A 26550-nucleotide genomic window follows, 5' to 3' on the forward strand; every position below is an offset into this window, starting at 1 on the left:
ATGCTGAACATAAGTCTATGTAGCGCATTTGTATGTATGTGTCTTTATTATCCAGGTGTGTGGGGGCAAGATGGAGGGCCGTGGCAGTGGCATTGTCCATGGAGCAGTTCGGATGATAAACAAACTGCAGGGGGGGTCAAGGGAAGGTGGTAGCTTGGTCTTGATGTGCCTCATGATGAGCCTCTCAAAGAACATCATTACAATGCCTGGTGAACCTGAAGAGTGCGGCTTCCTCCAAGATTTATAAGTGTAAATGATGCAGTAATACAGAGAGCTCCAACTCCTACAGCTCACTGATAACTTGTGTACACATAAACAATGTGAATAAGACACCATTGCATTGCTCTCTCATCTAGCAAAAGATCGACACAAAGCGAGCTTGTCAAAATTGCAAGCTAGTACACTTAGCTTGGGCTGCTAATCTGATAATATACAGTTCTGGTCTTAAATAACAAATTAAATAAATGTTTGCACCAAAAAGTGTGTTATTTAATGTCTAAGCATCTGAAGTTTTATGTAGCTTTACACACGAGACAACAGTGAGGTCACTAGATGCCTACAAGAGACAAACAACAAGTCCCAGAGGAAACCAGTCACTGAAGAAGGAGAACTGAGCTCAGGAGAAATCACACAAGTCCAAAGGGTCCAGAGAAATGAATCAGGACGCAGTGATGTTAAAAACAAACATTTATGTTCAGTAACCTGGTGAATGGACCACATGGTGTACAATATAAGCAGCTCTGGATTTTGTTCATTGTAAAAACAGAAATGTTTTTTCATCACAACTACCAGATGTTGTGTACATGCATACGTACGTACAGAAGACTAACATTTTATTAGAGATTAATGAATAAAATTAGTTAATTACAGCAAGGAAAGGAAAAAAAACTCCAATCTGAAATGAGAGAAATGAGGTTAGACAATGGGGACGACACTGTAGCTGCCGATTCCACACTGATTGTTGTTTCTCTGGAGTCTCATATATCCTCCTTCTCCCCAGTTAACACCCCAACTGGGAAAGAGAGAGAGGGGCATTTTATCCAGTGGGGTCAGAATCCATCATTTTCTTTCTATATCAAAAAAAACTTAATGTGTGTGTCTGTGTGTATGTGTGTGTGTGGTGCGTGTGTGTGTATGTGTGTGTGTGGTGTGTGTATGTGTGTGTGTTGTTTGTGTGTGTTTATATGTTTGTCTGTGTGTGTTTATATGTTTGTGTGTATATGTGTGTATGTTTGTGTGTGTGTTGTGTGTGTGTATATGTTTGTGTGCATGTTTGTGTGTGTGTGTGTGTTTATATGTTTGTGTGTGTGTGTGTGTGTGTATGTGTGTATACGTGTGTGTGTGTGTGTGTGTGTGTGTATGTGTGTGTGTGTTTAACCTGTTTTTGATCAGCCAGTATTGTTGCCCATCTTCTTTTCCATATCCAACCACAAGAACTGCGTGATTCAGTGGTTGAGCTTCAGAACAGTCATTGTAAATACCTAACACACACACACACACAGACACACACACACACACACACACACACACACACACACACACATTAGACTAGTGGAACCTACTAAAAAGTCATGAGGTCTTTAATATTAAGCACATAATTGAGCAGTCAGTTACAAAGGTGGACTGTTCTTTAACACCAGGATCATGTGTTTCTCCATAAAGCATTTACAGTGTTCATGTATCTGTACTAACTGTTGGCTCAAACTCATCTAGTTCAACTGTAGTATTTTTACAATATTAATTAATTAAATAGCAGATACATGTAATAATTGTGTGTTTAATTAAACAGTCCATTGTTCAGAACACTTTCATTATCTAATATAACGACACAATCATCATATCTGTAAAGTCTTGAACTGTTCTGTTAAAAAACTGCAAAACACGTCGGACAAAAATACCACAGAAGACACTAGTGTTATTATTACAGGTACAGAGACACTAGTAACACTATGGTGTCATTTTTACAGCCATCTCGGTCTGTGTGACATACAATAATTTACTGTAACTCAGACTCAAGACTTTTACTTTGCAGTTGTTTATTTTAAATGTTTAATTTAAATATAGTAGGTTTGAGGTATTAATGATCCACATGCACATACAGTTCATTATAAACAGCTGACAATTGTCCTGTGTGTCTCACCTGTCTTGTAATGGTAAAATGTGGAATTGTTAGCATTAATTCCTACTGCAACCGGCCCGATGTTAGCCACCACCTTCTGCAGCTCAAACTCATTATAACGCTGAAGAACCAGGAAACCAGAACAGCGTCCATATTTATGACTAGGGAAGCAAACTCCAACCTACACAATGAGATATTATGTGACAACAAGGTTATATGTGTGGATCATTCTTATTAAACCGTTAAAACAACATTAATAGTAATGATTTTATATAACGAACATGTAGATAAGAAATATAACAAAATGTCATAATAAAGATAATAATGTTAACGTTGAACAATTTTATTTCTTTTCCTGTTAAAAAATTCTCATCACTGCAGTGGGTCTAAATATCTGACTGTATGTTATGTGGTAAATTAAACAAGTAACAAATGACATATGTGTAACCAGGTGGGAGACGCTGACATGTCCTGCAAGAGTCGTCAAACAAAACAAATGTGTAGCCAATGAGCAGAAAGGGGCGTGTCTTCTCAATATGCGGGGGAGAGAGTGTACAGTGCGCATGTGTGACATTAGCATAAAGGGGCGTGTCTTGTCATTATGTGGTAGAGATAGTGTACAGTGTGCATGTGTGACATTAGCATAAAGGGGCGTGTCTTGTCATTATGTGGTAGAGATAGTGTACAGTGTGCATGTGTGACATTAGCATAAAGGGGCGTGTCTTGTCATTATGTGGTGGAGATAGTGTACAGTGTGCATGTGTGACATTAGCATAAAGGGGAGTGTCTTGTCATTATGCGGTGGAGAGAGTGTACAGTGTGCATGTGTGACATTAGCATAAATGGGCGTGTCTTGTCATTATTTGGTGGAGAGAGTGTTCAGACATTAGCAGAAAGCGATTGAAACAATGACATGGTGGATACCTGCCGTTACGTCTGCCTCGGGTTCTAGGTGTTGAACGTCGTCTTCCGTGTGAAACGGAGCTAAACCTTTCATGGTACAACACACAGTACTACAAAAACACATCTGTATTACCGTAGTATTACTCATTCTGTTCATTTATTGATAAAAATATACCCTCGGCCAGCTGCCCCAGCAGGTTCCACCATAATAGTTGCCTGGGTTACATATGTATGTGTGGGCGGAGCTATCAAAACAGGGGTGACACCCATTTGGGTTAAGGGTCTGTTTGTTTTGGTGATTTCAAATGTCAACATTGGCTTTCAAACATCATGCACCGCTCCTTTAAAGGTAGGGTCTCCGTACCAACTATGTGGCCAACTTCCTGCTCCTTCAGTTCTCTCCAGCGCTGGAAAGCTGATCCTATATTAACACGTCCTACTTCTTGTCCTTATCGTAAGTCTTTCTTCTCTTTCTTTCTTTGTTTTTATCCTCCATGTCAAAGTTAAAATCGCTTTCTGCTAACGTCACACTGAACACTCAGAGGAACAAGACGCACTGAACACTCTCTCCGCCCATATTGACAAGACACACCCCTTTCTGCTCATTGGCTACACCTTTGTTTTGATTTTTGTTTAGTTGGTCGGCCCAACGCAGCTTTCTGAAGCATTTCTCAAACATCGGAGACCCCACCTTCAAGTGGGATTCAAACTCATGACCTTCTGGTCAGTAGTCCAGCACCTAGGTTAGTTATTTACTTCCTACAGTTTTGTCTGGAAATGAGACAGATCCGTTCTGATGTAAGACAAACTTTATTAATTTTCAGTAAATCCAGATTAATTTTACTCTTCCTACTTTAATTTCCCCAAATCTGTATAATTAACTCTGCACTGTTTAACATGTAGTCTGGAATAAAACATCTGTTTATTGAGTCCTGTGTCATAACTGATACACAGCCTGGGCTACAGATTAAAATTAAAACTGTAATAGAAAATAAATAAAATAAAACTATTAACTAAATATTCATGAATAATAATAATAATTAAAAATTAAGTCTCCGTGACTGATGTTCTCGTCCTCCATAACATTTGTTAAGGACTGTTTACACACAGAGAGAAATAAAGTTTGACTTTGAATGAAATCCTACACACATCTACAGTGCCTTCGATATGGGTACCAGGTAAACAGACCTCTTTATATTCTTCTGTTCTTTTGTCATCCAGTAATGATTATTACAGATACAGGTTGTTCTGCAGAAATCTCCTTCTCTTGTGTATTTACTGAGGATGCTTCAGTCCAGATGAAATGACTTTTAAGACAAAGTGGAGATGGAGAATGCTAAGCCAGTTTTGGAAGTGGGAAAGTGGGTCTTTGTATCTACGATGGAGATCTCTTACCTTGGTCAACACGAGGTTGTGCTGGACCAAACTAATTGTTTCATGTAGGTGCTGCACTTCTATATATTACTAATTATTGCATTTTTACATTGCATAGAAGTAACTTGGGATGAACGTAAATGTCTGAATATGTGTTGGAATGTATAAAAAATACCTTTTGTTCATAAGGGTAGTCAGCGTCCTTACTGATGCCCCTGTGGTTTATTATGTAATTAAAGGCATTAGTCAGGAGGCCTCCAGAGCAGCCACGGTTTCCCTCCTCAGAACTGCAGTCCACCAGGTTCTGAACACTCAGAGGAACAAGACGACCCTTCTTCATCTTCATTTGAGCTTCTAAAGCTCCAACTGCACTGAACGCCCAGCAGGCATTGCAGTCACCCTACACACACACACACACACACACACACACACACACACACACACACACACACACACACACACAGAGCAAAGATGAAATCAAATGTAATTGTTTCATTTACATTTAATTGTTTTATTGTAAAGAAAATCAGATATAATATTTGTTCAAAGCCCCTAACACCCTGTACATATTTACCTGGTCCTGTACAGGGGAGACAAATCCATCCTCAGTCCAGTTCACACTGGGAGGGAGAGAGGAATCACTCAGAAAGGTGAAATTATCATTAGCATCTTCACCACAGAACAATTCACCACATGCTGTACTGTGTATGATTGCGTATGTGACATTTATTTAATGTATGTGATTATTTAATGTATTAATGTATAATAACATAATAACATCTTTTGTGAAACAGTTGTGTAATTTATATACAAATATTAAATGGTTAATTAAACTTCTCACCACACTGCTGTAATTTTTATTGAATTCTTTTTTCCAGGACATCCAGTAGTCATGTAGATTCATATCACCACAAACCTCAGAGACCATCAGAGCCAGAAACAAGACGCACCTCATTATACCTGTGAACTGAAAGGAACAAAAGACCTGTGACCTTTTTATTCTCTTTATTCTACACTACAGGAGGAAATGATCTCATTACAAGCTTCATTTCACTTTCCTTTTTGTCTCTTAATCTAGAATTAGTTTAGTTTTAAACAGGAATGTATACATCAGGTGTCATAGTAAATGTAAAACAAATGCATACATATCTACACACACATACACACACACACACACACACACACACACACACACACACACACACACACACACACACACACAGTTCTTACGGTTAATATAGTTCTGATGTAGTCTTATGTATGCCACAGCAGTGTAAGGCTTTCCCTCATGCAGATACAGACTTGCAGTGTTGGGAAATGTTCAGCCATCAGAATGTGTAAAAAACATGAACTTTTTGAAAACAAGAGTTTGATTTTGACACTGATGTCCTGTAAGTGGAGGATCTGCAGACTGAAACACCTTGATGAGATCAGCTAAAAATAATCAGACTGGTCTTTACAACTGTGCAGAGCTGAAAAGCATCTCAAAATGATTGATGAGCTACAGTAGCAGAAGGTACATCAGGTTCCACCAAGAACAAGAACCTGAGGCTATCATGGACACAGGCTCACATAAAAAAAGAACCCAGCGTGGTCTTCTGCTGTAGCCCATCCAGCTCAAGGGTTGTATGTTTTGTACATTTTGAGATGCTTGCTTTTCTGCTCAACATACTTTTTGACTTGTTATATCCTTCCTGGCAGCTTGAACCATTCTGAGCATTTTCCTCCCACAGAACTGTCACTCACTCAATGTTTTTTTTTGCATTTCATTCAGTACAAACTCGACTCTGTGTAAACTCTGGTGTGGTTGAAAACCTTTTTGGTCTAAACTATAAATCTACAAGAAATGTTCTTACCTACTGTCTGTCCTCTGAGCCTGCCTGTATGTGTGTGTGTGTGTGTGTGTGTGTGTGTGTGTGTGTGTGTGTGTGTGTGTGTGTGTGTGTGTGTGTGAGTTTTTCCTTCTTTACTGCTCTGTAGTTATTGCTCTCTCAGCGTATCAGGTACATTCAGTCACTGAGGTCAGGATGTGGTCTGATGTTGAAGATCACATGATTACGTATCAACAAAAGGCTAGAAGGAGGAAACAGGAATAAAAACACACCTCATTTTAAATACTGATGACTATTAAAGCTTATTAATAAAGTCTGTGAATGTAAAATGGTATTAAATCCCATCTATTCTCTACAACACAGGGAACCTTAACCTGGAGCTTATCCCTCAACAACTGCTTGCTTTAGCTACACATATATACATTTAAGCTCTAAAAAATACTTTTTTGTATTATAGTAAACTTCTGAGATAGTTTTCTTTCTTTTTGCTAAAACAATATAATGAGACATTCTTATGTTTGGAATTTTTTTCCCCATAAATTCTTAATGTTAATATCTTTACTGATATTCTTTTAAAATTACTATAGAAGTCGTTTGCAGAAGACATTTTTCCCATGACTAAACATCCAACTGGATGGAAGTGTGTGTGTTACAAACAGTACATTTATTATATTCATGTTCATATATTCATTCATCTACAGCATTATCTATCAAATTGTTTGATTCTAAATTAGTAATCTAAAATTTCTGCCTCAATTTTTCCATTGGTAATAAATAATGAAGTCATTTCTGCTGCAAAAAGATGTGAGCTTTTCTACAGTGTTTTCTTTTGGACATCAACGGCTGGTAGTAAAGTCCACTGATGTGTTGGGCAGTTTTCACCACCTGTACTTTGTGGTCTGGGGCTGTGCAGTTCCCATAGCAGACTGTGACACTGCTGGTCATGATGCTCTCACTAGCACAGCGATAGAAGTTCACCAGGATGGCTGAAGACAGGTGATGTTTCTTCAGTGTCCTCAAAGAGAACAAGCGCTAGTGAGCTTTCTTGACCAGGCTGGAGCTGTTAGTGGTACAGGACAGGTCCTCTGTCATCAGCAAACTTTATGGAATTAGATCCATGCAGTGGATGTGGCCATCCGAGCGGATGTGGCCTGACGTGACATGCTGGAGTCTGTTGGTCAGAAAGTCCACAATCCAGTGACAGAGGGAGGTGTTGATGCCTAGATCCCAAAGTTTGGTGATTGGCTTGGAAGGGATGACAACATTAAATGCTGAGCTAAAGTCCAAAAAGCTGCCATCTGGTCCGGCAGCCTTTAGTGAGTTGATCTTGTCCAGTGCAGCATAGACATCAGAGAAGGTGAGTGTGAGCGGCTGGTGGGTTTCAGAGGGTCTGGTTTTAGTGACCATCTTCCTGTTGTTACTGTTAAAGTGAGCACAAAAGTCATTTAGCTTGTTCAGGAATGAGACATGTGGTTGATGGGGGAAGTTGCTGGGCTTATAGTCGCTGATGGCCTGTATGCCCTGCCACATGCATCTGGGTCAGAGTTGGAGAAGAGTTCCTCCATCCACTGTCTTGTTTAAGTAATTAAAATCAAAGGCAGCCTACAGGTGAGCAGTCTGTTGTGTGCTAATGGCTGCATAATGTTTGTTCATAGCAAGCTTGGCATTAGCATCTGGGGGTAAATAAGTATTATATATATGTATATATAAGTGTGTATATATATAAAAGTGTGTGTGTATATATATATATATATATATATATATATATATATATATATATATATATATATATATATATATATATATATAAAGTATGTATAAGTGTATATAAGTGTATAAATAAAAGGTGCTGTAATTCCTTTCTAATGATGTAAATACATTCAACATAAAACTTAAAGTCAAAGTAAAAGTGAAATGCTGAGCTATGAAAAATGTACAAATCCATATGACCACAAAGCACAGGATGGCATTATTCATTGCTGTGTTTCTGTACTGCTTCTGTATGTACACAAAGCCACATCCTGCTAAATCTAGAACAGAGAGGATTTATAAAAACAGCTCTTTGTCTCAGAAAACGCAACATTTCTTGTTAAAAGATCTTTGAAACATTTAATACAATGTCAGGGTTAAGATCATGACAGACTATCTTGTGTGGTGGGAGATTTTTAGAATTTGTAAGACGGATTTCATAAACAATGTAGACATTTTAAATCTTTTTTATGCTTCTGATTTCACCCTAGAGCTTGATGCCTACAATCATATACAAACTCCAAACCTATAGGACTTTTCCATTGTTGTACAAAACCTGAGTAAACCTGCTTAAGCTTCAAGATGCAGCTAAAATAAATAATGTGTGCACATGTATTTTTAATATCTAGTCTTATCTCTGATCAGGACTTAGGCCTCATCACAGAATTTAGTGGCTTATTGGTTAGCACACTTTCCTCACACCTTCAGGGTCCGCCTCTGCCTTTTGTGTATGGAGTTTGCATGTTCTCCCCGTGCCTCGGGGGTTTCCTCCGGGTACTCCGGTTTCCTCCCCCGGTCCAAAGACATGCATGGTAGGTTGATTGGCATCTCTGGAAAATTGTCCATAGTGTGTGTGTGTGTGTGAGTGAATGAGAGTGTGTGTGTGCCCTGCGATGGGTTGGCACTCCGTCCAGGGTGTATCCTGCCTCGATGCCCGATGACGCCTGAGATAGGCACAGGCTCCCCGTGACTAGAGAAGAAAATGAACGAATGAATGAATGAATGAATGGTTAAAATAGTAAATTTTGAGGTCTGATCTCCTGTTAATTAATATCAGTGCAACATTCAATGCCACAGGACAAAAAATCTCTTAAATTAAAATGTAAATATAAATATTGTAGTTAAAAAATTGCTCTGTTTAGGTGTCAGATTCTACTCAGTCGAGTTCACTGATTATTATTTACAGACCCCAAGGCCATATTCTTAATTTTTTCATGAAGGTGCAGTTTTCCTTTAACATTAGGCTGTTTCTGTATAATAAATTTATTTTGATAACCCACTGAGACCAGTGTGTATGTCCATGCTAGAAGCAGTAGTAGTTCTTCATAATAGTAGTCACTCACGATGGTTGAGGAAGGCATCAGGAAGGGCATCTGGTGTAAAACATGGCAGATGTAAACAGGCGAGTCATCAGTGTGAATTCCATACTAGATTGGTCGAGGCCCGGGTTAACAGCGTCCGCCACTGGTACTGTCGACCTACAGGGTGCAGGTTGCGTTTGTTTGATGATGCACCTAGAGTATAACATGTCCTAAGGCTGTCTACAATAGAATGCATTATAGAACAAACTTGGATAGTGTTTCTTGGTTTGTTATAATGTTTGCATCTTAATAACTTATTCTAATACTGTTTGATTATTTGAAGGAGTTTTTGTCATTTTCTTTTAATTTTACATATATTACACACATGTATTTGTATTACACTACTTTTAATAAAAACAAGGCTTCCCATTGTGAGGATCCTGAAAAAGACAAAAAGGTCTAAGTCTGCCTCCTTCATTTAAAGATTCAAACAATAGATTAAGTATAAGACATGGTAGAGGATCCTTTGTTAGAAGACAGAGGAATTCTCATCTGACGCCTGGGCAGGATAACAAAATTCAGCCTCTCGACCTCTGCTCAGTTTCTGGTTCCCGGCGAGTACTCGGGGAAGTCTCAATGAACACACTAGTCAAAGTCTTTCAGAGAGAAGTTCCAAAGTTTATTAGGAAAAGCAGGAATATATAGTCGTACAAGAAAAGGGAGGGTGTAGTGGGTGTAGTGGGTTGGTATGTGTGTGCGCATCTGTGTTTAGGTGACCTCTCAGTTACCCAAATTAAGTCAGATCTTATAGGGATGTGAACCTATACTTCCCTTAGTTCCTATGGTTGGTAACATAAAGAATGATTACGGCAGGGCCATCTGTTGTAAGACTAATTATGGTAGGGACAAGAGTGTGTCTGTGTGTGTGTGGGGGGGGGGGTGTGTATGTGTATGTGAGAGAGACAAAGAACAATGTTCTCTGTATAGAAAGTCTGCAACATTACCAGAAAAAAATTGTTTTATGCAATTGTTCTCACACCATCTGTAACGGCCACTTTAATATCGCAATGGTTTATGTGTTACTGTGCCTTTATGAGAGTTCTGCTGACGTATGTGCTTAGACTGGTGAGTGCGCATGCGCCAGGCAGAGCTAGCACGAAGTTGAATATATACAGACGTGTTGTTGTTTTTCTGCCTTTTAAGTTGAGCAAACCAACAGTTTTCTTTTCTTTTGTGACGGGAACCGAGTGTTTTTGTTTCTACTTCGCTTTTACTCCGTTTGTATGTGTGTATGTTGGATGTGATTGCTGAAGAGGATCAAATACAAAAGCTTTTTGGGATAACTTGCTGTTTGCCTCGAGTGTTTATTCCCTTTTTAAGTCACCTTGTTTTTCCCCGGGTCAAATCTAACACTCCGACCACGTTAAAAATTGTCGCCCGAACGACTGAATCTTTAAGTTCCCTTGTTGGATGTATTTTTCCATTGGATTGCTGGTTCCTAACGATTAACGTCTGCTACCACCTGCATAAATGTTGGCGTTTGTTTCGCCACCCCCTTGGTGAGGATGATTTCCACGAATGGTGAAGTTTTGCATTTTTTTACAGCCGGCGAATCGTGTTGATTAACATGCTAACAGTGGTCAACATGCGGTCGGCCACCGCCATTTTGTGTTACTGTTGAGTGCTTCAGTTCGACAAAATTGTGTGTATTATCTAGTAGAATTCTCCACAATACTGACAATCCATGGGGTTGTATGGTTTTTGGACGATATGTGCTAACACTTGCTGAGCGAAGCTGTGTTATATTGTGGGGTGAATTTTTCTGTCTGGTGCATCAAGTAAATATCTTTATGCTGGTTGTGTTACAATATTTCTGTAATATATTATTGTCTACATAGTGTGTATTTTATTTTTGTTATTATTATTATTTATTTTTATTTTTTTCATTCCAAATAAGTTGTTAATGGTTACTTGTGCTTGTGTGCAATATGGCTTCTCACCCTGACCTTGAGTTTGATTTAGATGACAGGTCTGCAGTTGATGATTCCCCCTCACAACAGGCGGGGGCGCAGCAACATTTTGGCAACTTGAGGACTCAAGTGCAACAGTTACAGGCTGAGGTGAGGGTCCTACGGCGGTGTTTCCATGACTCGATTGACCTGCAGAAAGGCATATTGGAGTGCATAGAGTGGAATGAGAGTACAACACCTGTCAGACCACATCACACTCCATTGGCCAGTTCGACCCCTTATGGTATGGCAAGCAGCCAGCCAATGGCCCAAAGGTTAGTGCCTTCAAATGCCTGCTATGAGAAAACGCCTACTGTTACGAAACCATAGAATGTCGGTCTGAATAGCACAGTAAATGCTCTTTCCTCATTGTTGTTACATTCACGACTTGAACCACCTGTGTTTGCTGCTTATGGCTCCCTGAGTCCTGAGGAATGGCTTCAGACATTTAACAGTTACAGAACCTCTCTGGACCTCACGGATGCACAAATGCTTCTTGAGCTTTCACGTTTCTTGTGTAAGGAGCCTAGGAAGTGGTTCTATGTACTTTGCACCCAGGTAACCGCTTGGGCTCAGTTCTGTGAGTGCTTCAACATTGTCTATTTACCGTTGGACAGTCAAGAACGTATCCTGAGGGGTATCTTAGATCGTAGGCAAATGCCTGAGGAGCCCCTACCTACCTTTGTCGCTCACATGCTAGGCGAGTTCCGTAAACTGAAAACCCCTCCACCTCAGCAAGAGCAAATTGATGTGATTCGGAAACATGCACTGGAGAAATACAGACGCGCGCTTTATGGCACACCCATGCCGTCGGCCATGGACCTTCTTTTATGGGCTCATGAGCTTCATGTGGTTCTTGGTCCAAACATTGGTTGTTTGCCTAAGACACAACCTAACAGTGCACCAGTTAAAGATGTCCATTGTTTTAAATGCTTTTTGCTAGGTCATGTTGAGGATGTGGCTTCTACATCACACTGGAACACTCCTTTCAGGTGGAAAGTAAATCTTTACGGGCATGCTTTTGATGCCACTCTTGACACCGGTGCATCCTTGTCCGCAATACATTCAGCTGTGGTTTCAAACTTACCTGTGGGGTGTTGGCAATCTTGGTTTTCACCCCCTGTTCAGCTTGCAGATGGTGCGCCTTGCTGCCCACTTGGTTTAATCTGGCTGTCGCTGGGTTTCATGGGTCAGCGCTTTTATCAACGATTTGCTGTTTTTGGAAATCTTTCCTCTCCAGTTGTCCTGGGGATAGACTTCTTGAGATCCTTAGTGACTCTTCATGTACCCGCCAGGACTGTAGTCCTGGGTGATGTTTTGCCACCTTCAGAGGAGATAGAGGGTATAAACTTGTTGGAAATCTCAAATGTCATATGCTTGGGAATTGAGTCTCCCCTTTTGTCTGACAAAGTTAATGAGGCTGCAATTGACATGGATCAGAAATGCGTGCTTACTGAACTGCTTGAGTCTTTTGGAGTGTTGTTCGATGGTCATCTGGGTCACACATCTCTCTGTACATGAGATTGATACTGGAAACGCTAAGCCAGTTCACCTTGCCCCTTACCGTACTTCTCCTGCTAATAAGGAGCTAATTGAATCTCAAATCAAAGATATGCCGAGGGAAGGAATAATCAAACCTGCTTCGGGTCCTTGGGCCGCCCCGGTCGTTGTTCCTAAACCGTCAGGAAAACCCAGGTTTTGCGTTGACTACCGGGCACTTAATAATCTCACGGTTAAAGACTAGTAACCTCTTCCGAGGATTGATGAATCACTCGACTTTTTGGCAAGGGGCAGTTTCATTTCCACAATTGACTTAGCCAGGGGCTATTGGCAAGTGGCAATGTCAGAGAGGTCTAAGCCTATGACTGCGTTCATCTCTCACTGTGGGTTATACCAGTTCCGGGTCTTGCCATTCGGACTGTGCAACGCTCCAGCCATGTTCCAGAGGCTGATGAACTCTGTCCTTGCTGGGCTCATTTATTAGTCTTGTGCCGTCTACCTAGACGATATTGTCGTGGCATCACCCACTTTTGACCAGCACATCATTGACCTGAAGGATGTTCTTACAAGGCTGGAGACTGCAGGCCTGTCGGTTAAGTTTGCAAAGTGCCAATTCTGCAGAAGCGAGCTCACCTTTCTTGGCTACAATGTTACAGCAGGGGGCATCCGGCCGTGTGTGGAAAAAGTGAAAGCTGTGATTGAATTCATGCCACCCACTTGTGTCAAACAAGTCAGACAATTTTTGGGGCTTACAAGTTACTACCGACGCTTTATCCATGAGTATGCATGTCATTCAGAACCTCTCTTTGCTCTTACCAGAATGGATGTTCCCTTTGTTTGGTCCAGTGAATGTCAGGCAGCTATGGACTTCCTGAAAGCTAAGCTGACCTCTGCACCTATCTTGGTGTTTCCCAACTTTTCGCTCCATTTCTTTGTCCATACTGATGTGATGTGATGTGGGACTTGGGGCTGCTCTCATGCAAAGAGACAACAGGGGCAGAGATGTTGTGGTGGCTTATGCAAGTTGCACCCTGCACAAGGCCCCAAGACTGTACTCTACCTCAGAAAAGGAGTGTTTGGCGGTCATATGGGCATTAGAGCACTTCCGGTCATACATTGAGGGTCTTCACGTGACTATTTTCTCAGACCACAACAGCCTCTGTTGGCTAATGTCTTGCTCTAACCTCTCTGGCTGGCTGGCTAGATGGTCTCTGCGGTTGCAGGACTTTGACTTTGATATCATTCATAAGCCTGGAACATGTAACCTAGTACCAGATGCTCTTTCTCGCAACCCAGTTTTTTCTTGCAAAACCCAGATGGACATTCTCCCTGATTATGCTGTAATCGGTGGTCTGGATTTGCGTAGTTTGCCCCTAGTGATTTTCTCTGATTGAGAGCATCTCAGACAAATGCAGCTCAATGATCATGATATGGGAAAGCTACTGCAATGTTGGAAGGCCAGGTGGAGAATACATTTACATTTACATTTACATTTCCAGCATTTGGCAGAAGCCTTATCCAGAGCGACGTACATAAGTGCTTAATCTCTAACACTGAATACATTAATGCTGGTTCACTATGTTACATACTTAAGATACCATGAGTTTAAAACATTTGCTCAAAGTACAATGAAAAAGTGTCAACGTTTTTTTTTTTTTTTTTTTTTAAATGCAAAGGATAAGGAAAGAGAGTGCTAGTTGAAGTGCTTCCTGATATAAGTAGGTCTTCAACCGCCGCTTGAAAATAGCCAGTGACTCGGCTGTCCGGACCTCTGTGGAAGTTCATTTCCACCGACCTTGGTGCCAGTATCAGAGAAGAGTCTTGTAGTATTACTTGCCTCTTACCCTGAGAGATGGTGGAACAGTCGAGCAGTGCTGGTAGATCGGAGTTACGGGGTGCAGTGCGAGGATGATGAGGGCTTTGAGGTAAGAGGGGGCTGGTCCATTTTTGGCTTTGTAGGCCAGCATCAGTGTTTTGAACCGGATGCGTGCGGCTACCGGAAGCCAGTGGAAGGATCGCAGCAGCGGGGTGGTATGTGAGAACTTTGGCAGGTTGAAAACAAGCCGGGCAGCTGCATTTTGGATCATTTGCAGAGGACGGATTGCGTTCATAGGTAGACCTGCCAGCAGTGCATTGCAGTAATCCAGTCTAGAAATGACAAGAGACTTTCAAGTACCTGGGCAGTCTGTGTGGACAAAAATGGCCGAATCCTTCTAATGTTGTAGAGAAGAAACCGACATGAGCGAGTCACATTTGCAACATGAGAGGAAAAGGACAGTTGATTGTCCATGGTTACCCGAAGGTTGCGAGCTGTGGCTGAAGGGGAGATCAGATCGTTGTGCAAAGATATAGCAAGATCGTGACCTGGGGATGAATCACCTGGGATGAACAGCAGTTCAGTTTTGCTAGGATTGAGCTTTAACTGATGAGCAGTCATCCATGATGATATTTCTGCCAGACATGCTGAGATCCGGTCAGAAGCTGTGGCATCTGAGGGTGAGAAAGAGAAGATAAGTTGTGTATCATCAGCATAGCAGTGGTAAGAGAACCCATGTGATGAAATAACTTCACCAAGAGAGTGAGTATACAAGGAGAAAAGAAGAGGACCAAGTACTGAGCCCTGTGGGATGCCAGTGGAGAGTCTGCGTGGAGCAGATGTCACTCCTTTCCATGTTACTTGATATGAGCGTCCTTCCAGGTAGGAGGCAAACCATTCCCAAGCTGATCCGCAAATCCCAAGACTCTTGAGGGAGGATAAGAGAGTCTTGTGGTTGACCGTATCAAACGCTGCTGAAAGGTCAAGGAGGATAAGGACGGATGATAGTTTGGCTGATCTAGCAGTATGTAGCTTCTCAGAGACATCCAAAAGGGCTGTCTCTGTAGAGTGAGCTGCTTTAAAGCCAGACTGTTTGGGATCTTGGAGGTTGTTCTGTGAGAGATAGACAGACAGTTGATTATAGACAATGCGTTCAAGAATTTTTGAAAGAAATGAGAGAAGTGATACCGGTCTGTAGTTACTGATGTCTGATGGATCCAGAGCAGGTTTCTTTAGGATGGGAATAAACCTTGCTCTCTTGAAAGTAGTTGGTACCTGACCAGATGCTATGGATCTATTGACGATAGTGGAAATGAAGGGCAAGAGGTCTTGTGAGATGGTCTGGAGCATAGTGGTAGGGAGTGGATCCAATGGGCAGGTGGTAGGATTGCAGGACTGGATGAGTTGTAAAATCTCTTCTGCTGCCACAGTTGAAAAATGTGACAACGAAGGTGTAGGGGAATCCATACTCTGAGATGTAAGTGCAGTCGGGGCTGAAGTGAAGGTCCGGCAGATTTCCTCAATCTTCTCCTGGTAGAAAGAAGCAAAGTCTTCTGCAGTCAGGGAGGATGAAGAAGGTGGAGCCGGGGGGTTGAGCAGAGAAGAGATGATGTTGTGGAATTTCCGAGGGTCATGTGAGGAAGCTTCAAGCTTTTCCTTGTAGAAGGAAGTCTTGGCAGAAGTCACATCTGAGGAGAACTTGACAAGAAGTGTTCTGTAAATCAAGATCTGCCTCAAGTGATTTCTTCCACTTTCTCTCTGATGATCTTAGCTCTCTTCGATTGTTGCGCAGCACATCTGAAAGCCAAGGAGCAGAACAAGAAGTTTTCTTGGGTTTAGTGAACATAGGGCAGAGGAAGTCCATAGTTGAGGAAAGAGATGAGAGGAAAGTATCTGTGGCTGAGTCTAAGGGTAGTGAGGAAAAAGACTTAGCATCAGGAAGGGAAGAAAGAGTGCCAGAAGCTACAGATGAAGGTGAGACAGAGTGAAGGTTGCGGCGAGTAAGAGCAAGGGGGTGAGAGGTAGTTTTAGGTAAGATAGGTAGAGTGATGGTGAAGGATACCAGGTGATGATCAGAGACGTGGAGTGGGGTAGCAGTCACATCTGTAGCTGGAGAAGGACGGGTGAAAACCAGGTCCAGGACATTGCCTCCTTTGTGTGTGGGGATGTAGCTGTTGAGTGTGAGGGAGAAAGAGTCGAGAAGAGACAGGAGGGAAGAAGAATGTAGCTTGTCAGAGGGGAGGTTGAAGTCACCAAGCACTGTCAGGGGGGAGCTATCGGAAGGGAAAGCACTAAGCAGTGAGTCCATTTCTTCCAGGAAGTCTCCTAGAGGACCAGGAGGGCGGTAGACAACAATGATAACAAGGTTGATAGGAGAGGTAACTGAAATGGCATGAAATTCAAAAGAAGAGATGGTTAAATGAGAGAAGAGTAGAGGTTTAAAGCACCATTTCTTTGACAACAATAAATCTGTACACCCACCCCTGCCTGTTTCTCGTGGTGAGTGAGAGAAAGCATAGGCAGAGGATAAAGCAGCTGGTGTAGCAGTGTTCTGTGGGGATATCCAGGTTTCTGTTAGAGCAAGAAAATCAAAGGAGTAATGGGAAGTTAAAGCAGAGATAAAATCAGCTTTCTTTACCGCAGACTGACAATTCCAGAGCCAACCTACCAATAAATTATGATCCCCATTGAGACTTACACAACAGAGGAGGGTAGATGAGGTTATTGGGATTACGGAAGGAATACGGAAGGAGAGCTGTCTCGATTTGAAATCCAGGATGGACTTCTGTACTTTGTGGATAGCAAGGCATCCTGTAACCTCCACTCAATGAAGCTTCTCAAATTGTATGCGCCTACAGCCATGAGGAGGAGTTTGCTGGAATACTATCATGACCACCCGTTGGCTGGACACTTGGGAATGAGCAAAACGATTGCTAGGCTGAAACTTCGGTTCCATTGGCCAGGCCTATTGTCGGACGCTAAGCAGTATGTCGCCTCCTGCCCAACATGCCAGTTCACAAAGCCTAGCCAGAAAAAGCCTGCTGGTCTTATGATCCCCATTCACCCTCAGAGGCCCTGGGAATATACAGGTATAGATGTTGTGGAGCCCTTGCCACGTACTCCTGGTGGTAATGCGTACATTCTGGTCTTTGTAGACTATTTTTCTAAGTGGGTGGAGATTAGCGTAGTGAGAGAAGCCACTGCCCGGGTCGCAGCCAGCAAGCTGTTGTGCGATGTCTTTGCACGTCACGGTGCCCCTACTTGATCTCAGTCAGGGGGTCTCCTTTTGTCAGTGAGCTCTTTGATCATGTTCTTACCACTTTGGGGTCAGAACACAGACTTACAATGGCGTATCACCCGCAAACAAATGCAACGGAAAGGGTGAACTGCTCCCTTAAGACTGCTATACGTGCTTATGTTGGTAACAAGCATACAGCCTGGGATCGCTACTTGCCACAAATCTGCTTTGCCTTGAGGTCAGCGACCCATGAGAGCACAGGACACAGCCCGTCCATGTTGTTGTACGGTCGGATGGGATGGATGAGACGGGGATCCCTTACCCTGAAAGTTTGGAATCTTCTATCAGGGAGGCGCATGATCATGCTAGGGCTGTGTTAGATGATAGCCATGCTAAGAGAAAACGGTATTATGATCAGAAGCGTCGATCAGTGTCTTATTCTGTGAATGACTTGGTCAGAGTTAAAACCCATCCTCGATCAGATGCCCTCGCTAACTTCTCTGCAAAGCTGGCTCCTTTATATTCGGGCCCTTACCGGGTCACACAAAAACTGCCGGATGTGAATTACCGACTCGTTGATGCGGATTCAGGTTTGGATGCAGGAGTCTTTCATGTGGTTATCCTACTGCTTTTTCATACCTGGGACTCACCGAAGGCTGTGGCCACCGATGACTCGGATGACATTTTATTTGACTGTTCTTTGTTTACGGAAATGCAGGACAATGATGTGTCCTTGCCAGATCTCCAGTGTGAGGCCAACTGTGGTCAACCGCTGGGTTCTGATGACCTTGTTCTTACTGACCATGTTGATGATGTGGATCGCGTCCTCCCAATGCTCTGAGACCTCGCCGTGTGCCGAGGATCACCTCTGATTGGTCCTCAAACAGGTGGACGAATGTTTATCACACTAATAGAATGAATCTTTAGAGGTGTTTATTCTGATGTCCTGTGTTTGTGTGTGTTTTGAATCAGGGTATGCATAAGGTATATGTTATGTTCCATGGCTCAAATGTTTGACTGTTGTTACATTGTGTACGGTCATGTGTTCTGTTTATGGTTGATTCCCTACAATTTTTTTCCATTTATTTATTTGTTTTTTTTCTCTCCCTATGTGCGAGAATTGTTTTGCTACGCCACATGTATTTCTATGGGTCTGTTCACATTGCCTTGTATGTCAGTGTGTGCCTTTCTGTAACATGCCCTGTGGTATGTATGTGGTTGTTAAACTACTGTACTCTGTTGTGTACGGCTGAGGACAGCAATAAAATACCTTGCTGTTTCCCTCAAGTGTTTATTCCCTTTTTAAGTCACCTTGTTTTTCTCCGGGTCAAATCTAACACTCCGACCACGTTAAACTACGTTCAAGTTAAGACCAACTTTGATAGTTGATCTTGTGTTTTCAACAATAACCAGTGCAAGAACAAGGATACATTCCTTAGTGGGAGAGCGGAAGGGTTTCCTACGCAATCCGAAAACATGTGTCACTGAGGGACACGTACTGTACAACAGTATAATTACTTCAATATCCTGCACCTTTTGATAGAAGTAGGAGTGTTGGGTCATAAAAAAAACTAAAGATCACTCAGGTTCTGTGGTGTGAGACCATTAAGTGCTTTATAGGTTGATAATAGTATTTTATAATCAATGTGAAATTTGACTGGGAGCCAATGCAGTGAGGATAAGATAAGATCACTCACACCTGTTCTACGTTACCTCTAATTAGCACTTCCTTATGAAGTCCTGTGTTACAACAGTTTAGTCTTTAAGCTTCCTGTTATGTGTAATTGTGGTAATTAAACTGAATTAATCCACATTCAGATGGTAGGAAACCATTTCTGAGTGTTTGTGATAGCGCTGACACTGAAGACTCTACAGTAATATTAGTCAGATTTTTAACAATGTAGAGATGTATATCTGTTACAGAGACAATCTAGTCTTTTGAAGATTTAAGGTGCTCTGAAGAGTTTGTATGATGTTTCTGCTCAGTGCTCTGGGTGGTGATGTGTCCGAGCTCACTTTGTCGATCCACTGAACCCTGCAGGACTGAAGCGGCAGCTGCTGTCAATCAGAGACGAGTTCATATGTGTAGGTTTCATGTGAGACATAAACTGATTTCGTAATTGTCCCTAATAAAATGTAGACAGTAAATGTAATGTGCAGATGATAACCCTGCTAAAAAAACAGCATTGCTGGTCGAGCATAAGGTGTGTTTTGCATGCTGGGACCAGCTTGGGATGGTGGTATGCTGGTCCAGCATTAGGTGCTGGGTGCTGGTTGCTGGTGTGCTGGCCGACCAGCCCGGGATGCTGGTGTGCTGGTCAACATATTTTGTCTTTTGGATGCTAGTATAATCCCAGCAAGACCACAACAAAAAACATTTGTTACATATCACATTTCTTAGTGCATATTCATAGTTAAATAAAGACCAAGACAATTTTCTAGAGAATTGCAATTCACTTTTTAATAAAGAAAAAGATTCTGGATATTCCTATAATTTACCTGGCTTTCTTATGTATAAGTTTGTTTAAAATATTTATAGGACAATGTCATTTGCCATCACACTGTAATATACACACATGCAACAAATAACGTTACACAATATAACCTTTACAACATACATTTTTGGTCTTAGCTTCCGCTCTCTCTTTTAGCGAGTAACAAGTAGTATGTGGTGGCGATGACCATGTTTTGCCTTTAGACAACTTCTGCTCTATGTCTTCTTTATTCTCTGAAAAATTACAGAAACAAAATTAGAAACAAAACTATCTCTCACTCATTTGTTTATATTGTGCCGTGAGCGAGTTACGATAAAACAGCTACTGCTAAAGTTACATACCTTTAAGCATTAGTATTTGTGCCCTGAAGAAGTCTTGCTTCCATCGTACCCAATAAACCTTAGTTTGGTCAAACATGTCGTAGTTAAAGTCCTTAATTTCACAAGTTGAAACAACCGCCGTGCGGCCGTCATCCAGATACCTCACGTATGCAAACATTCTGATTCCCAGTGATCAGCAGATTCGTCATGTAGAAGAGGAAGCTTTTTAAGTACCCCAAAACAAAATCCTAATCACGGTGGCAAAAACATGATGATCTGGAACACGTGCACTTATACTACTGTCGATAAACACTGTAAGGTATATAATGTAGTCGAAAAAACATTGTGAGATTTATTTTTGGAAAGTGCAGGAACTACATTTACCTTCGTGAACATAGTTGCTTTAAAGGTTGCATAGCAACGCTGATGCTGGGTAATATCTCTTCACCGCTTTACTAAAAAAACTTTTTAATTGAGACAAAGTCAACATTTGTTGGCATTTGTTGGTTGGGATCTTCCAAGATGGCGCCGCGAATGGCAGCCTCAGTGCTTAGCTCCGCAGTGTTTGTTCTGTTTTTGTTAGTTTTTTCTGTTCTCTGCAAAGAAAACCCGATCAGTTTCACCAGAGATGAACTGCTGAACATTCGGAAGGTCTGTGAATGATGCAGTCAACATGGGACTGCATTATGTTCTGCAGCATCTAGACAGACCAGGGACTTATGTGAGGATCTTGTTTGTGGACTTCAGCTCTGCCTTTAACACCATCATCCCATCACTACTAGAGCCCAAATTAACCCAGCTCTCCGTGCCCTCCTCTGTCTGTCAGTGGATCACCAGCTTTCTGACAGACAGGCAGCAGCTAGTGCGACTGGGTAAACTCAAATCTAGCCCCCGCACCGTCAGCACTGGCGCCCCCCAGGGCTGTGTTCTCTCCCCACTACTCTTCTCCCTGTACACAAATGACTGCACCTCTAATGACCCATCTGTCAAGCTCCTGAAGTTTGCAGACGACACCACACTGATCGGCCTCATCCAGGACGGTGACGAGTCTGCTTACAGACTGGAGGTTGAGCGGCTGTCTGTCTGGTGCAGCCTTAACAACCTGGAGCTGAATACGCTCAAGACAGTGGAGTTGATAGTGGACTTCAGGAGAAACCCCCCTGCTCTTCCCCCACTAACCATCATGGACAGCATTGTCACAGCAGTGGAGTCTTTCAGATTCCTGGGAACCACAATCTCCCAGGACCTGAAGTGGGACATTCACATCGACTCCATTGTGAAAAAGGCTCAGCAGAGGTTGTACTTCCTTCATCAGCTGAAGAGGTTCAACCTGCCACAGGATTTGCTGAAACAGTTTTACACTGCCATGAACGAATCCATCCTCTGCACCTCAGTAACTGTTTGGTTCAGCTCAGCCACCAAATTCGATCTCAGAAGACTACAGAGTGTAGTCCGGACTGCTGAACGAATCATTGGCACAACTCTCCTCACTCTCCAAGACCTGTACTTCTCCAGAGTGAGCAAAAGAGCAACGAAAATCACTCAGGACCCCTCACATCCAGCACACACACTCACTCTGGACGCCTCACATCCAGCACACTCACATCCAGCACACTCACTCACCCTGGACCCCTCACATCCAGCACACTCACTCACCCTGGACCCCTCACATCCAGCACACTCACTCTGGACCCCTCACATCCAGCACACTCCCTCTTTGAACTGTTACCATCTGGTCGGCGCTACAGAGCCGTGAGCTCCAGAACGACCAGACATAGGAACAGTTTCTTCCCTCAAGCAATCCACCTGATGAACAATTAACACCATGGAACACACAACTCCTAATATTTGCACTATGTATACCTCAATAGCACATTTCATACTTGCACTCTGTACATACATACATACATATTGTCTGTAATGTTTACTTCAACTGCACACTTCACAACAGCACATGTGTACATACAAATTGTATATATTGTATAATTATTTGCAGATGTATATTTCATATGTTTATTTAAACTGCACATTTTCACACCTGTAAATGTGTACATACAATTTCTTCTATACTGCATATGACATCCTGTTACACTGTGGAGATTATGGCACTAAAACAAATTCCTCGCATGTGTAAACATGCCTGGCAATAAAGCTGATTCTGATTCTGAACTTCTATTACTATATTTAATTTGTGGAGACACTTTAATCCCTAACGAACGATTTTTTAAATGTTTTTTTTCTTTGTTATTCAAAGCTTTTTGAGCTTTGTTATTTCAGTTCTTTATTCAAAAGAGGGAGCAAAAGAAATAACACATTTATAATTAAATATATTCCAATATATTGTGTTTTAATCTTATATTAATGTGTTACATAGAAACATACACAAGCAAAAATAAAGCTTGTTCCCATAAAGCTCATTCCAGAAAGATCACACTGGTTAACCGGCTACACCAGCCCCGTTGTGCTTGATAACACCATGACTATGCTGGCAACCCAGATATACCAGCACTATACCAGCACTGACCAGCATTATACCAGCATGAACCAGTAAAAAACAGCATGGACCAGCATGGAATTTATGCTGGTTGATGCTGGATTTTTCAGCATGGAAAAGGAAATTAAATAAATTAAATAACATATAATACATTAATTAAATAGCATAAATTAACCCATTTTGTCCCAGATATCAGTTTTCTGCCACAGAAGCATAAAGCAACGAGACCCAAACAATGCTCTTTGGTTCATAGATACAGTGCACCATTCTGCTTCAGTACAAATGTGCAGATGGAAATGTGGAAGATCTGATGAAGGTTCATGAATAAACTTCTTGTATGTACTGTTTTATAATTACTGTAATGTCTTCTGTCAACACATGACTCTGCCATGAAGTACTGCAAGGTAGGAGCTCAAAAGCACCAAGGTCTGGACATTAGAGACAAAATGACATGTGACTGAGTTTTGCTGTGGGATTTGAACAGAGGGACTCATGGTAGTGGTTGTACAGGATAATTGCAGGTATTCATGTCACAGTATATGATACACTGCTCTGACATCATCAAAGGGACGACAGGGAATGGAGTGTTGTGAAGGTGTTTTAATTCACAGCTGGATTACCAGGTCATGTGCTATGAAGTTTAGTATCAGCTTTCAAACTCAGGTCTAATGTAAAAAAAGTGTTAGCTGAACATCTAGGTGCAGATCTGTATCAGAGTAAGACACATAACATCTTCTGATTTATTCCTCACCGCACTCTAACACCACACTGGTTAAAGTGGTAAATGACCAACTACTGAACTCTGATCAGTGTTTTGGCCTCATGGCAGCTCTGTCAAATATGTAAATGAAGCTCAGAGGTGAGAAAGCTGGACTTGACTACTGAGTAAGTGTATTGTGTTTGTTAAACCGTGTCATTGTGCTGCATCACATCGTCCTCCTCAGCACCTGCAGCTGCAGCAGTCTCACTCACTGAGGTTTTTGTACGACGCTCTAACACTGTGTGAACGTAGAAGTTTTGTATGTGTTGTAATGATCAGTTAGACAGTAATAATCTCCAGTATCTTCAGTCTGGACTCCACTGATGGTCAGAGTGAAATCAGTTCCAGATCCACTGCCACTGAATCGATCTGGAATACCTGATGCTCTAGTACTAGCCCAATAGATCAGGTTTTTAGGAGCTTCTCAATGTTTCTGCTGAAACCACTGCAAACAGTCATATTTACTGTCACAGTCATTATCAGTCTCCCTTAAGGTGTGAATTGGGGGCAGGGCTTACCTATTTAAATTGAAGGTGAACCAGCCTACTCTTCAGTGTGCTTTAACTCTCTACATTTGATTATATTGTCTTCTGGTAAAGTAGGTTCCTGTCTTTTGTATACTATCTGCTTAACTCACTTTGTTCTAGAGTAGTGTGATTTGAATCGTGTTATATTCTATAGCATTGTTGATTTTTATAGTGTTGGTTTTTGTTGTTCTCTCAGCTGATTAATCAGGAGTAGTTTCAGTCTCCCTTAAGGTGTGAATTGGGGGCAGGGCTTACCTATTTAAATTGAAGGTGAACCAGCCTACTCTTCAGTGTGCTTTAACTCTCTACATTTGATTATATTGTCTTCTGGTAAAGTAGGTTCCTGTCTTTTGTATACTATCTGCTTAACTCACTTTGTTCTAGAGTAGTGTGATTTGAATCGTGTTATATTCTATAGCATTGTTGATTTTTATAGTGTTGGTTTTTGTTGTTCTCTCAGCTGATTAATCAGGAGTAGTTTCAGTCTCCCTTAAGGTGTGAATTGGGGGCAGGGCTTACCTATTTAAATTGAAGGTTCTCCGCGTCTGTAGCGGTTTGTTTGTTAGTAGCTCTCTCTCTCTCTCTCTCTAACATTAGTGTCTAGTACTGTTTTGATATATTCTACCATACCTCAATTCTCACTCTTGTTTGACTACAAATATGTGCCTTAAACCCATCTCTGTACTCAAGGCCTACTCTCGCAGACGCTCTCATCCACAAAGCAGAGGTCACAATCCCAATAACCTCATCTACCCTCCTTTGTTATGTAAGTCTCAAACAGTAGTGGTAGGTGGGCTCTGGAATTGTCAGTCTGCGGTAAAGAAAGCTGATTTTATCTCTGCTTTAACTTCCCATTACTCCTTTGATTTTCTTGCTCTAACAGAAACCTGGATATCCCCACAGAACACTGCTACACCAGCTGCTTTATCCTCTGCCTATGCTTTCTCTCACTCACCACGAGAAACAGGCAGGGGTGGTGGTACAGGTTTATTGTTGTCAAAGAAATGGTGCTTTAAACCTCTACTCTTCTCTAATTTAACCATCTCTTCTTTTGAATTTCATGCCATTTCAGTTACCTCTCCTATCAACCTTGTTATCATTGTTGTCTACCGCCCTCCTGGTCCCCTAGGAAACTTCCTGGAAGAAATGGACTCACTGCTTAATGCTTTCCCTTCCGATAGCTCCCCCCTGACAGTGCTTGGTGACTTCAACCTCCCCTCTGACAAGCTACATTCTTCTTCCCTCCTGTCTCTTCTCGACTCTTTCTCCCTCACACTCAACAGCTACATCCCCACACACAAAGGAGGCAATGTCCTGGACCTGGTTTTCACCCGTCCTTCTCCAGCTACAGATGTGACTGCTACCCCACTCCACGTCTCTGATCATCACCTGGTATCCTTCACCATCACTCTACCTATCTTACCTAAAACTACCTCTCACCCCCTTGCTCTTACTCGCCGCAACCTTCACTCTGTCTCACCTTCATCTGTAGCTTCTGGCACTCTTTCTTCCCTTCCTGATGCTAAGTCTTTTTCCTCACTACCCTTAGACTCAGCCACAGATACTTTCCTCTCATCTCTTTCCTCAACTATGGACTCCCTCTGCCCTATGTTCGCTAAACCCAAGAAAACTTCTTCTTCTGCTCCTTGGCTTTCAGATGTGCTGCGCAACAATCGAAGAGAGCTAAGATCATCAGTGAGAAAGTGGAAGAAATCACAACTTGATGCAGATCTTGATTTTTACAGAACACTTCTTGTCAAGTTCTCCTCAGATGTGACTTCTGCCAAGACTTCCTTCTACAAGGAAAGCTTGAAGCTTCCTCACATGACCCTCGGAAATTATACAACATCATCTCTTCTCTGCTCAACCCCCCGGCTCCACCTTCTTCATCCTCCCTGACTGCAGAAGACTTTGCTTCTTTCTACCAGGAGAAGATTGAGGAAATCTGCCGGACCTTCACTTCAGCCCCGACTGCACTTACATCTCAGAGTATGGATTCCCCTACACCTTCGTTGTCACATTTTTCAACTGTGGCAGCAGAAGAGATTTTACAACTCATCCAGTCCTGCAATCCTACCACCTGCCCATTGGATCCACTCCCTACCACTATGCT

The 26550-nt window shown here is 42.0% G+C and overlaps 1 protein-coding gene and 3 gene segments (V, D, J or C); 1 reads left to right on the forward strand and 3 right to left on the reverse strand.

Annotated features, from left to right (window-relative positions):
* The window catches only part of LOC113648731, an 85084-nt gene that overhangs the window by 36594 nt on the left and 21940 nt on the right, over positions 1-26550 (forward strand).
* Positions 1-26550, reverse strand: part of LOC113663510 — a 122825-nt gene that overhangs the window by 26735 nt on the left and 69540 nt on the right.
* The window catches only part of LOC113663505, a 61003-nt gene that overhangs the window by 13737 nt on the left and 20716 nt on the right, over positions 1-26550 (reverse strand).
* Positions 673-5131, reverse strand: LOC125145725 (cathepsin S-like). The gene is made up of 5 exons (XM_047819848.1): positions 4971-5131; positions 4572-4796; positions 2141-2300; positions 1379-1481; positions 673-1012 (listed from the first exon to the last, which is right to left on the reverse strand). The coding sequence occupies exons 2-5, from the start codon at positions 4740-4742 to the stop codon at positions 916-918; spliced, it is 531 nt and encodes a 176-aa protein (XP_047675804.1). The 5' UTR covers positions 4743-4796; positions 4971-5131; the 3' UTR covers positions 673-915.

Source organism: Tachysurus fulvidraco, chromosome 10, assembly GCF_022655615.1.
Source record: "Tachysurus fulvidraco isolate hzauxx_2018 chromosome 10, HZAU_PFXX_2.0, whole genome shotgun sequence".
In the NCBI taxonomy this organism is placed as follows: Eukaryota; Metazoa; Chordata; class Actinopteri; order Siluriformes; family Bagridae; genus Tachysurus; species Tachysurus fulvidraco.